The sequence below is a fragment of the Triturus cristatus genome, chromosome 1_2 (assembly GCF_964204655.1).
Source record: "Triturus cristatus chromosome 1_2, aTriCri1.1, whole genome shotgun sequence".
NCBI lineage: Eukaryota > Metazoa > Chordata > Amphibia > Caudata > Salamandridae > Triturus > Triturus cristatus.
Window position 1 is genome coordinate 890,032,511 of NC_140580.1, and position 14,374 is coordinate 890,046,884.

Sequence of the window (14,374 nt, forward strand, 5' to 3'; positions counted from 1 at the left end):
GGTTTACGGGCTACCTCTTGTGGTCTGATATTGTTCCCTATTCTACAGCAGGGCTTCGTGATTGTTCAAGAACGAAGCGGCTCCTGTGCCGGGCATCAAAGAAGACCGTCCTTAATTTCCGTCATCTTACAGAGCAAGAGGACAGAAATTAAGGACGGTCTTCTTTGATGCCCGGCACAGGAGCCGCTTCATTCTTGAACTGTCCCTGGATCCAGGAGGGAACAGTTGCAATACAGGACTAATATAGTCCCTAAACCTCCTTTTACTTTTTATAAGGACTTATGATCTTAGACGCTTATATACATTTATCAAGCCCTGATGAAGTTCACACCAGTTGGATGAAACGCGTCGCCTGTTTGGCTGTTGTTTTGTTGAACAAGAAGAATAAAGGAACAACTTGTGTAATATTAACAGTGGATGGACAAAATAGTTTCTTGGTGCTGGTGGTGCACTCACATTTGGGTTAAAAGTTTACAAACATATGTAGTGTGATCTCACGAAAATTGTGATTAGACACATCCTAATGACTATGGCACTGCTACGCCATAAACATAGTTTGTTTTTTTATCAACAAATACTGTCTTTTGCCGTGTATCAAAGAGAGGTCCAAAATTTACCACTTTAAGATGACGCCTGCGCATGTGCAGTAGGTTGAAGAAACATGTACTCAAGTGAAATTCTAGATTCACCACTAAGATGGCACCCGCACATGCGCAGTGGTATCAAGAAACACGCCCACCGGAAGTCAGGCACTCCGGAGAGCAGGACCTTCTCTATATCAGGGAGACCGTGCTAGCAGCCCGTCAATATGCAGGCATGTGTGTAAGGGGTAGGTGTTGGAAGGCAGTGCACCCGACGACAACCGTGAGTACTATTGTGTTGGTCATCTGTGACCGCGACTGGGTTTTCAAGACACCCGTTTTACGCTGAGCTGCTATTACATCGTATGTTCTCCTTTCTCCGCATTTTTTGATTCTCAGGCCGTTCTGGTGCAAGGCGAACATGCGATAGCCTCTGCAGCGACCCACAACTTACTAATAGGTAGGAACGCCTGACATGCCATGTTCTACTTCACCGCAACCTATACCATGCTTTTGTGCTATGTGCCGGAAGTTTTTTGGAATGAGAGTTTGCACTTTGGCGCTATATTCCCACAATTAACCTAGGCGCCCACTGTACAGTTGTATTCTTTATGGCACAATATAAAGGTCTCGCTAAACTGTGAAGAATGTTTTGTGATACCACGATTTCGGCGCATGAGCCCTGTATGTATACTGGTGTGTGAGTAACGCCATCTGCTTAAACTCTACTAAGGCACCATTGGCACTTTTTCGTTTGCCTGATAATCGAGTGCATCAATGTGGTGAAGTGCAATCAATTGTCTCAACGTGGAGCATCATTCTACATTTATGTTGTATGTCTCATCTGTATTTTCCTGAGCTCATCATGTGAATACACTACTGGGATGAGGTGCAATCAATCATCTCACTGCTGAGAGACTTATAATAATTTCACCCTTTGCGTTTCGTTTTCTATTCTTCTTTCCCCATCTAGGTCGCAACAAGAGCAGTCACTAATTGAGCTTAATCCACCTTGTGGCTTGTCACAAGGGGAACCGCCTATTTCTCTTTAGTAGGGTTCTTTACTCAATCACGGTTTTATTCACTTCATTGGTCCTAAGGAAGCGCCAGGGATCGTTACAACCATTTAAGGGCGTGAAACATGTTGACCGAAGAGTTACTGAGACACATTATTGCCTAGTCAGTAAACGCACAACCTACAGGTTTTTTAACCTCTCAGGGGAACTGACACATTAAACTAATTTCGTTTTGGTATCCCCTAGCCAGTTTTAATCATTCACTCACTCACTCACCCTTTCTTATGAACTCTCAATCTCACATCCTCACTCATCATACGGCGTTATCAAAAGATCCCTGCTAAAGCGACCCTTTGGGGTCCCATAGGGCATTGCAGCGCCGACCCGACAAGAAGCAACGCCCGATGATGAAGCATGACATCCCTTGGGATGTGTGAGGGCAGCAAGAGACAAGACTTGGGCTTGCCTCTAGCCTGTGAGGTTTAGACCTAGTCCTTTCTGTTCCTTTTTCTCTTTCTCTGTGGACAACTATTGTGCCCACACTGGAACAGTTACCCACCGTTTGGTTTGATCTAAAGCAAGCCTTCATACTACAAAAGCAAAATTCTACTTACCAGCATGCATCTGTTCATGCAATGTAGAGTTGTAGATCCGCATACTTTTGCATAGATCGCCATCTGGTGTTGGGCTCAGATGTTTGCACTTTTGTTATTATGGAAGTCTTTGTAGTTACGAGATAGGTGACTCCTCCTTTGGTTAGTAGTGCGCATGGGCATTGACTCCCATCTCCAGATTGTTTTCGCCATAAAGGGTGATGATGGAGTAGTTAGAAATAGAAAGAAAGATGTCCATGTGTAATGTATCTAAGTAAGATAGTACTGCAACACATATAGGTGTCCGGGGAGGCGGGTGGGCGTATGCGGATCTGCAGCTCTACATGCCAAGAACAGATGCATACTGTTAAGTAGCATTTTCCGTTCGAGGCATATGAGCGGTAGATCACATACTTTTGCATAGACTATACAGCAGTTACCCCATTAGCGGTGGCTACATGTATGTGCTGCAGTAGTTTGAAAAAGTGTTCTTAGTGCAGCCTGGCCCACACTAGCTTGTTGTTTTGCCTGCACATCAACACAGTAGTGTTTTGTGAAAGTGTGCGGTGTAGACCATGTTGCGGCTTTGCAAATGTCATCCATGGGGATGTTTCCTAAGAATGCCATGGATGCCCCTAGCTTGCGTGTGGAATGCGCTCTAGGGTAAATGGATAATGTACGCTTTGCTTTTTGGTAGCATATTTGAATGCATTTAACGATCCACCTGGCAATTCCAGCTTTTGATATAGGATTGCCCTTATGTGGTGGTGAAAAAGCTACAAAAAGTTGTTTAGTTTTCCTGAAACTTTTTGTCCTTTCAATGTAGTAAAGAATAGGTCTTTTGACGTCAAGCGTATGAAGAGCTCATTCTGCTACTGAGTATGGTTGAGGGAAAAAAAATGGGAGCTTAACAGACTGGTTAAGGTGAAAAGCTGACGTTACTTTAGGTTAAGAATTTAGGGTTTGTCCTAAGAACCACTTTGTTGTGATGTATTTGCAAAAATGGTTCTTGTATGGTTAATGCCTGGAGTTCACCCACTCTTCTGAGAGATGTGATGGCCACAAGAAAAGCTACTTTCAGTGTGAGGAACTGTAACTCACATTTATGTAAAGGGTCAAATGGGGGACCCATGAGACCTGGTAGGACAATGCTTAGGTTCTATACTGGAGAGGGTGGAATTCTGGGAGGGATTATCCTTTGAAGGCCTTCCATGAAAGCTTTGATGAGAGGTACCCTAAACAACGACAAGTGTTGTCTGTTTTGTAAGTAAGCTGCTATAGCAGCAAGATGTAATCGTATGGATGTGTATGCCAGATTACATCTTTGTAGATGCAGGAGATAACAGATAATGTTTTGAGTTGAAGCATCAAGTGGATTGATTGTGTTGTTATTGCAGTAAACAACAAATCTTTTCCAATTAGCTGCATAGCATGCTCTAGAGGTAGGACGTCTAGCTTCTCTAATGACGTTCATGCAGTCTGGTGGAAGATTGAGGTAACCAAACTCTAAGACTTCAGGAGCCAGATCGCTAGGTTCAGTTGAGCTGATCTGGATGTCTTATCTCTCCATGGTTCTGTGTGAGAAGCTTTGGGGAAAGATGCAACTTTTGGTGTGAGACTACTAAGAGTTCTAGCAGTGTTGTGAGCCATGGTTGTCGGGCCCATGTTGGAGCAACCAGGATCATTGTGAGAGACTGTTTGAGCTTGCGCACCAGTAACGGAATGAGCAGGAGAGGCAGAAAAGCGCACGCAAATCTGCCTGACCAGTTCATCCATATCGTATTGCCTTTGGACAATGGGTGTGGATACCTGGAGGCGAAGCTTGGGCATTTTGTGTTTAAATGTGTGGCAAACAGATCTATGTCTGGGTGGCCCCACATTTGAAAAAACGGATGAAGAACTTGCGGATGAAGTTCCCATTCGTGAATCTGTTGTTGTTGACTACTGAGCAGATCCGCAATTTGATTGTGTATCCCAGGTAGGTGCTCTGATGAGATGTATATCTTTTGAGGAATGGCCCATCTCCAAATGCTTTGTGATAGGCGTGAAAGCTGCAGAGAGTGTGTCCCCCCCAGTTTTTGTGTGTAGTACATTGCTGTCATGTTGTCCGTTCGGACTAGGACAGTTTTGCCTAGGAAATGCTTCTGAAATGATTTCAGTGCTAGAAATATGGCCAGTAACTCCAGGTGATTGATATGAAGGAGTTTCTGTTGAGGGGTCCACATACCTTGAATGGTGTGGTTTAAGAGATGAGCTCCCCAGCTGGTGAGCGATGCATCAGCTGTCAGCACTATTTGTGGAACCGGGTCTGAGAACGGCTGCCCTTTGGAAAGATTTTTTGCGTTCCACCATTGCAGAGAGCGATATGTACAACTGCCTACCAACACCAGATCTGTAAGTGGACCATGAACTTGGTTTCACTGTTATGCTAGACATTCCTGTAGTAGACGCATTTGGAGTGTTGCGTAAGGGACGATTAAGACGCAAGGGGCCATCATCCCTATTACCTTTTTGTTATGAGGGCTTGCATACTGGCTATCCTGATTGGGTTGGGATATGCAAGAGCTTTGGACGTATTTATTGTTGCACCTAGATACTGTTGGTTGTAGGATGGCTGGAGATGTGACTTGGTGAGATTTATTGCGACTCCTAAATTGTGTAGCAGCTGGATTGTGTTGTGTGCGTTTTGCACACAATCTGTGTGTGACTTGGCTTTTATGAGCCAGTCGTCTAGGTAAGGGAACACATGAATGTGTTGCCTTCTTAAGTGGGCTGCTACGACAGCGAGACATTTTGTAAAGGTGCTGTCTGGGTGCTGTTGTGACTCCGAATGGGAGGACTTTGAACTAGTAATGTTGTCCTTCCACTACAAACCGTAAGTATTTCCTGTGAGCAGGGTGAATAGGAATGTGGAAGTAGGCGTCCTTGAGATCTAGAGTGGCAAGGAAGTCACCTTGTTGGAGCAGCGGGAGTACCTGTTGTAATGTGACCATGTGGAAGTGGTCAGATTGTATGCACAGGTTTAACAGTCTGAGGTCTAATATTGGCCTGAGAGTGCCGTCCTTTTTGAGAATGAGGAAATAAAGGGAGTAAACCCCTGTACCTTGCTGGTGTAGGGGGACCAGTTCTATTGCATGTTTTTGCAAGACAGAGGGAACCTCCTGCTTGAGAAGCTTTAGATGTTCTGTGGACATTGGACGTTGTCTGGGAGGTATGTGGGGGGTAGAAGTAAGTTCCAGGCAGTAACCATACTGGATAATTTGTCTTACCCACCTATCTGTGGTGATGGAATTCCAGACAGGTAGGAACTGTGATAGTCTTCCACTGACTGGAGTGGAGTGGTCCGGGGGAGTGGAGGGAAGTCACTGTTTTGTGGTGGGGGTGTTAGAACCACATCCTCTACCTCTGTTGTTATTGCCCCTGTAAGTCCCTCTAAAATATCCTATGCTAGGGGAAGTTTGAGTGGGGCTTTTGTATGTGGAAGAGGTGTTTTCTGTTCCAGTTGTTTTGGAGGCGCCCCTATAAGAGGAGTGACAAAAGGAACCTCTACGAGTTGTTGCTTGTAGAGCCCCCATAGATTTGGCTGTATCTGTGTCCTTTTTCATCCTTTCTAAAGATGTGTCCACAGTAGGTCCAAACAAATGTTCCTGATCCAAGGGTTGATTGAGGATGGTAGACTGTACCTCTTGCTTAAAACTAGATATGCGTAACCACGCATGTCTGCGTAGGAACACACTTGTATTAATTGTGCGAGATGCTGTATCTGCTGCATACAGGCCACATTTAATCGAAGTATTAGTAATTAACTTTTCCTCCTGTATAAGATGGTTTGCCTTGGTCTTGTATTGTTCTGAAAGATGTTGCATGAGCTTCTCAAGCTCATCGTAGTGAGCCCTGTCATACCTTGCAAGCAAGGCTTGTGAGGTGGCAATACGCCAGAAGTTTGCCGCCTGGGACGCAACTCTTTAACCTGATGCGTCCAGTAGTTTAGATTCTTTGTCTGGCGGAGGTGCATTACCTGTGGTTTGGGAATTTGCCAGTTTACGGGCATTTGCCACTACTAATGAGTCCAGAGGAAGTTGACCTTTAATGTAGGCTGGATCACTTGGAGCTGGTTTGTATTTTTTCTCAATTCTAGGATTGAGTACCCTAGCTCTGACTGGGTCTTTAAAAACCTCAGGGGTATGTTTAATCATCCCTTTGAGCATAGGAAGAGTGTGTGTTGTTTTTTGAGGCTGTGAGAATGTCTCTAATAAAAAATCCTCTTCCATGGGGTCTGAATGTAGTTGAACCCCATGGTATTGTGCAGCTCTATTTATCAGTTGCGCAAACCATACGTTGTCATCTGGAGGGGATGGTCTGGAGGGGTATAAATCTGGCTCAGGTACGTCTGGGACATTATAATCGTCCCAAGAGTCATGAGGTGGGATATTGTGGGTGTCATCAGTATCTGGATCATGATGTGGTGGATCCATGTCTTCATCCCCACCCCCTAAATCCTCATCATCATCATCTTGTGGTGTAGGTGAAAGGCGAGGTAATGGAGAGTGTGCTGGAGAACGTATAATGGTTGGAAGCAGTGAAGGTGGAGAAAAAGGCTTCATTGGTGAGTCTTATTTCTTTGAGGGTATCTCAGGTGTTTGAGGTGTCCAATTTCCTCTTTTTAGGTAGTATTGAGGTGACCTGTCTGGTAATGGGGTCAATATTGAGTGTCTTTTGCTTAGGATCCAGTGGATATGGATGGAAAAGTTCTTTGGATCCATTGCCTTTCTTCGGCGCCGAGGATTTGAGCTCCGAGTGGTGTTTTGGCCTATCTTCCTTAGCTTTAGGAGGTGTTTTTGTGTCCTTCAGCTTAGGTGGAGTTCGACTCCGAAGATTTAGGCAGTTTTTTCGGGTCCAAAGTTTTGGATTTAATTTGCTTTGGTGCCGAAGAGTCTGGTACCTTGGGTTTCGGTTTCAGTGCCAAAGAGTCTGGTGTCGACAGTACCTTGAGCTTATGTTTCGGAGCCAAAGACGTTTTTTCGGTGCTGTGATGTGGCTGGCTCGATCCAGAGCTGCCTGAAGGCTTTGTGGACTTCGGAGCCGGGCCCGGAGGCGGGGCTTCTGAAGTATTATCTCATTGTCGACCAAGACCCGAAGGTAAAGGTGTCACTGGAGCCTTTTGTTTTTTGGGGGCAGGGGCGTCGACGTCAGTACTCACGCTCCATTGACCTGAAGTTATCGACTGGTCTTCTTGTCCGATTCGTCGGCTTCGGAGATGCTGGCTTGTTCATCTCCTGTCTCCGGTTCCGGATTGTTGGGGCCAGCCCCGAAGATGTTGTCCAGCGCCAAAACCGTTGATCTAGACATTTCGTGACGTCGAGCCCGGTGATCACGTATAGTCTTCTTGGAGCTGAAAGAATCACAGGCCTGGCAGTGCCTACTTTCGTGTTCTGGAGAGAGACAAAGGTTGCAGACCTCATGGAGATCGGAGTGTGGGAATTTAGCCGCACACTTGTATTTTTTAAATGGAGTCCTTTCGATATGCTGGTTGATGGCGCCGATCGGCCTACGGGCCCACGTCGACGACCGGACTCAAAAATCTTTTTTGTAACTAGATGCGCGTCGGGAGATCGCGATCGAAACAATACCATCGAGCAGTGAGAGCATTGCGCGTCGAAGGGGAATCGAAACACTGACCCGGTGCGCAACAAATCACATCCAAACCCGATGGCGGAAAAAAACAATCTGGAGATGGAGTCGATGCCCATGCGCACAACTAACCAAAGGAGGAGTCCCCTATCTTGTGACTACAAAGACTTCCACAATAACAAAGTGCAAACATCTGAGCCCAACACCTGCTGGCAATCTGTGCAAAAGTATGGGATCTACAGCTCGTATGCCTCGAACACTATGATTAGTGACACTGAACATAAAATGTGAACAAATACTGACAAATGCAATGTGCCTGGCATGCATTTTTTGGATACTGCCCACAAATATTGTATTTGGCAATGCTTGCTTTGAATTTTTTTTGTGTAATATGTAGTCCTATTTATTCATTATAAATTCAGGACTACCAATTACAGAATGCAAATAAGAAACTCTGATCGAGTGAGTTACTCCCATTGAGTAAGACTTCTGACTACAAAAAGAAGAAAGTGGCACACAACAAGGAACTGTTACTTGCCTGTAATCCTAGTTCTCTTTCAGGGAAGTCATCATCATAATCATAAGCACTGGATAGTCCCACCAACGCATGGGGATCCTAGATCACTTTTAAAAACATACACATACATACATATAGATATATAACATTGTACAAAGGTACAATTACACAAATGTTTTCAGCCTTTAAAAAGGCTCAAATGACCACATTTAATTTATTTTTCAGCGCACAAAATCAGTCAATAAACAGAAAAAAGCGACTATAGAAAATATTTTGCAATCCTTTTTTAAAAGGACAAAGGGAGAAATGAAGGCAATAGGCTGTGAGGAAGTGCATAGGAAAAACATGCACCGTGCCTTTAAGGGATTCACAATACACGCATGCATACCCCACAGGTGACTGTTAAGTCAGATCACTTTTAAGTCAGCTGTAAGTACTCTTCTGCGGGGAGGTCAGTGGGTTGCTTAGGGCTATGATGAGGATTCCCTTGGAAGAGAAATAGCATTATAAGTAACTAACTTTCCCTTCTCTTCCAGTGGATCTTCATCAATAGTCATAAGCACAGACTAGAATAGCATGCCCATCCCATAAACTAAGAGGACAAGAATTCGAAACAACCTCAACAATCACCTAAAAAGGTTGCTCGAAGAAGCCTGCCCTACATGAGTATCAGTTCTGGAGTATGAATGTAGACAATGTCTGGATAAAGTATAAATAAGACTGCCATATAGCGGCCTAACAAAGAAGGGCAATAAGGGCCAATCCTTGAGTGAAATGTGCTTCAGGTCTATCAAGGAGTGGCTTTTGGTTAATTTGTATGCAGCAAGATACTAGCCATCTAGAACTAGATTACATTTGTAACGATAAACCTGTTCTTACAAGAACAACAGAATTCAGTTAAACCTAGTAAGCCCCCAAAAGGCTACCTTGATTTTGAAACTCATGATAGAGACAGATTCTGTAATGAGACACACCAACAAGCATGCACACACAACCTGGTTCATTCCATTCCACTGTCTATTTAATGCTCTATTCTCTCTCACCACAAGAATACTAGACTTCCAATCTTCCCCAGTCAGGGACAGATTTGTCTCACAGGCACTGCCCCTCCTAAATCCTACTGTTACCACACTTTACATTGTGGATCGTGGGTTCCCTTTTTACGGTCCCCCACATTGGCTCTTTCTCTGACCTTTCTGTTCAGCAGCAGCACATCTAAGCTTGGCTACCAATTCTGAACTGCCAGATAGCCAGTCAGAGTGGTCCAAATGTTTTGGGGAAGTTCTTTCTTCTCCACATCCCAGTGGTCTGAACTAGTCAAGGCTACATTAAGTGTTAGTAACAACTAACATAACATTTGATCCAAAATATAGTACTTCCTCTCCCAAGAATGTACATTCAGACTAATGAAACCATGATCAAAGAAACACATGTAGATACACACAACAGGAGTCAATTAAACATGGACAAACTGAACAGACCATTACATTTTTTTTCATTCTTGTAAAATTAATGAAACATTTACTCACTTGCACTGACTCAACTCTGATTCATATTGTATCGTTTTTTAAGGGTGTTTAGATTAACTTTGGAGTAAACTATGGTACTAATAAAAGGTACTGAAATTCACCAGTTATGGTACTTTTAAGAAACACACAAATAGTGCAATATAAAATCCTGAACTAAGGACAATGATCACAAATACTCTAAAACACTGGGCATAACACCATTCATTATCGAGAAAGAGTATTTGTACAACACTAGTGTACCTTTTTATTAGACTGCACCTTCACTGATGGGTTTCAGTGCATTTAAAACTTTTTTCTTTAAATGTTTTAGGAGACACAACATTAACTTCCATCGACACCTTTGTTTTCTCATTTAACAAGCAGATAAGGTCTTGTAGTTCATGTAGCACTTGCACAGCCATTTGTGCAATTTAACTTCTCCATAAAGAGCAAGTACCCAATTGAAAATCCTAGTAGCAGTCATATTATCAATCTCAGATGCCCCTGCTGAGATTCAAACTGTGACCACGGAGGTTACACAGAATTCCTAGCAGAATACACAATACCAGCACATAAGCTATACCTGTAGAGTCATGCATAAAATTTGCTGCAATGTTTGCCCTAACAGTACAGAGTCTTGTCTCATATACTCCAATAATCTGGCAGTTCTTACCAGACATGAATATATATTTGCCTAAACATTTGCTATTGCCTTTGCTATCAATGGGACATGTACTAGCAATCATGCCTGTGGTTAATAAAAAAAACCTGCAGCTTTCATCCCATTTTGCCAGTACTTACTGTGGCTGTCACTTTGTCCCAGTCTGAAACGAAAGCCCGGAATCCTTCTCCGAACACTGTGCCTGCGGTCCTTGCGGGAGGTAAAACACAAATGTCAGCAGAAGGACAGCCACTTCGTAGACAATCATTGACAAATCCAACCGATCTAGTGCTGGTTGTCAGCAAGGCTGAGGGGGACTGGGAAGTGATGTGCTACTGTAGAATAGGCAATGTTCTAATCTAATCACCCCGTACCCACAGAATACTGTGCTGTATAATCTTGAATTAAGAAATATAATCAAGACAGGATGTATGACACCAAGAGGAATGAATATAGACAATTAATTAGGGTGCATCTATAATTCATATTACAACTTGTGGTCAAATATACTCCTTTGATTGTTGTGAATCATTGACTTGAACAGTATTTTTTCAAAGGGCAATGGGGGTCATTACTACTTGAGCACCAGTAAAAAAAAAAAAAAGTTTTTTTCCCCAAGGAATATCTACTGGTATTGAAGAAACTCTTTGGGAAGTGTAGATTCATCACAATACACGTTGAATCAATGGACATTATTGGAATGACAAACATCTGAACAGTGGCTTGTAAACTTAATAGGTTCACCTGTTAGTGAGACTATTATGGCTGAGAAAGCTATGCATATTACATGAGTCTATGCAATAGGCTCGTAGAGTCACAAGAAGCAGAAATTCAGCTCACCCAGGACCCCATCCAACCCATAGCAACACGTGTGTTAGTTAAATGTAATCTGGAGGGATTGTTTGGCATAGGAGGCTAATACTACTATAGCTATAATAATTGTGTTCACTAAACACGATACAGTGCCTTAAGTTATTAATAGGTACATTATGGAAGACATAGCTTTGGCAAAGATGTAGTCCTCAACATATATCAATTTTCATAAAAAAATATTTACATTATAGGGGTTAAGAAATCTAAAGCTATGATGTTTAGAAATTTGCACGCATACCGGCAGTTTTTTTTTCATGTCTATGCCGATCATCACACCTGGTCCGAGACAACAAATGACTGTTTATGATTTCTATCGGTAATTGTATAAAGGATTACCTGTGGCTGAGGAGATCAACAATTACAGTTGCTGCATGCTGAATGTATTATACAATTAATCGCTTTGGGTGGCTAATCCTTTTTACATTGCACTATTTGGGCGTTTCTGCTTGTAAGGACTTTTGGTCCATTAATTATGTGAGTCTTTATTTATATGTTTATACTACATTAAGCGAACAAGACCAGGACGGGTCAAAATGCATCATTTTCTCTGCTGTGAATAAAAACAAATAAGTAATCGATGATCCAGTGTGGCGTGCATTTATTCCGTGCATGCAAGAAGACAGAAATGCTTTCTCTACAATATATCTCCAACTAATTACAACCTGTGTTGCCCTGGGAAGGAGAGGCTCTCTCCAACAGGTTAAAATCTTCTTTTTATTGCTGAAAACTATCAACAGGGATGTACTTCCTTACGTGTGTTTCGGTCCTTTGCTGACCTTGATCACAGGTATGGCAGTACATCATCGCTGATAACATCTCAAGCGATTGCAATTTATGCAGTTGCGGCTCCCCTGTGAGACTTCCTTATGGAAACATCATAATGTATGCTGGTCTTGGTAGTACAGCACGATGTTGTTTGTGGCCCTCCATTGGGCGGATGTTTTAGCACACCTGTTCTTTCAATATGGGACACAACTATACCAACAGACACAAGGTACTTCCATGGGAAGTACCTTTGCCCAAGTCTAGCATGTCTCTATATGTCACATTTTGAAGAACAATTCATTCTCCGTCCAGAGAAGCTGAACAAACCTAACACCCTTATTTGACGGCACTACATAGATGACATACTCATCTTTTGGAAAGGGGACCTGGCTACATGCGAGACATTTTGCTCCCGGGTCAACACCTTAAAACCCTACCTGAAATTTTCAAAAACAATCACTGAGAAGGAACTACCGTTCCTGGGTCTTTTGATCAAGAAGAAATACAACGAGCTAGTAGTAAGCTCATATAAAAAACCTACAGACAGGAAAAGCCTCCAACTTTACAATAGCCACTACCCAAAAATCCTGCGCGACAATCTATCATAAGGACAGTTCTGCGCCTGTGACGAAATTGTAACAGACTGAAGGATTTTGATACACGTGCACAAAAGCTGGTCGTAGATTTGGAATCAAGACAATACCCTAGTCCAGGGGTCTCCAACCTTTTCTCAAACAAGTGTAACTTATGCTTACTGGAAATCATCCAAAGCTACTAATATTATTAGTGTTGTACACATCAGACAAGATTAGGTTAGTGGTCACCCTATGCAAGACTACCAGCTGGATACCTCCGTGCAGGATTGCCAGCAGTAATGTAAAGAGGGCGTAGTCAGTTTGGAATACCTCTACAAGGGAAATACATAAAAGACACAGCTGCAATGCTGCCTGGCACCAATGTATTAATATTAGTAAGAAGTCACCCATTGCTGCATGATTTATCATCCAAACATCATATTTAAATATATTTAGGAAATTATGGGTTCTGAAAAAACACAGCTTCTAATTTACTAGGCTGGGATGCACACAGGAGATTTACTCACAGTTAACTGGAGAGCAACCAGTAGCTCACAAGCTTCTCGCCCAGACGTGGGTCCCGTGCTCTCCATGCCACTGGAATCAAGCTATCCTGGCTGAAGAGGGGTGAAACCTTAAAACCGGTCCTAGGATGCTTGTTTCCAGTCCAGGGAGGACCTGGCTTGGCAGTTTGGGCTGGACTGTTCCCATGAGGCACAGGGTCAAGACTGATTTTCATATGGCTGGGTTCAAACTGGAACGGCATGGTGGGCAAAAAAACGATGGATTTAGGCCCAGATCTCTGTACTGGGGTGAATGTATGACATTGTTCTGCATTCTGTCCATCAACTGTTGTTTTTGCCCTTGTTAAAATGGCTGCCATGTTTACACAGGAGAGAGAAGATTCCTATCCCATTATAAAAAAGAAAAACGACCCGAACGCCCGATCCGAGTGTTTCCGCTCTAGTGGTTGAAACCAGGCTTTAAGTGCACCAAACACACCTGCTTCCAATTAACACTGATGGAAGACAGGTTAAATACTGGAGACCCACCGCACTCTGCACTTCCAAGGTTGCCGGCATGAGTAAGTCTTCAAGTGTGCTGATATACAGGAGTTTGTAAGTACGTCATAGTCGCTCTATTTTTCCAAGTGAAATGTAACCGCTAGCTCGCCAGATCATTAACAGGGGTCAACTGGCCCTGTATTTTGATATTTTACAGCACACTAATAAGCATGTCACAAGGCAAAATAATCAAGGAGTCCTGATTTATACCCTCAGTGGGTAAGCTTCCTCACTGATCAACAGAGTGTGTTGGAATGTCATGATATGTTTTATCTTCCATGTGGTGTTGGTGAATTGTACTTTTTAATTCATGGAAAAAAATGGATTTACTTATATTGATACATAGAGAAGTATAGGAGGTTGGGAGTAACACAAATTAACTCATATCGAAACCCCAGTCCCTGTGTAGATTAGTTTTTATGGTCCTGAAGTAAAGCCGCTAGATGTTTCACATGACTAAATTAGGCTTGAAACATGTCAAACTTCAGCTACCTTAGATAATCACTTCTAGTAGGTGGCACCACATATTTTAAGACAGGCAGTAGGACTTGATCATTAAAACATTTCTGTAGAGTACCCTTTGTCCTATT

The 14,374-nt window shown here is 43.0% G+C and overlaps 1 protein-coding gene across 1 annotated transcript in view; it reads right to left on the reverse strand.

Annotated features, from left to right (window-relative positions):
• Window positions 1–14,374, reverse strand: part of LOC146868232 (ATPase family AAA domain-containing protein 3-A) — a 347,678-nt gene that overhangs the window by 225,558 nt on the left and 107,746 nt on the right. The window contains exon 7 of the mRNA XM_085609537.1: window positions 10,648–10,717. Coding sequence (XP_085465663.1) covers window positions 10,648–10,717 — 70 coding nt within the window. The remainder of the gene's footprint in view (window positions 1–10,647; window positions 10,718–14,374) is intronic.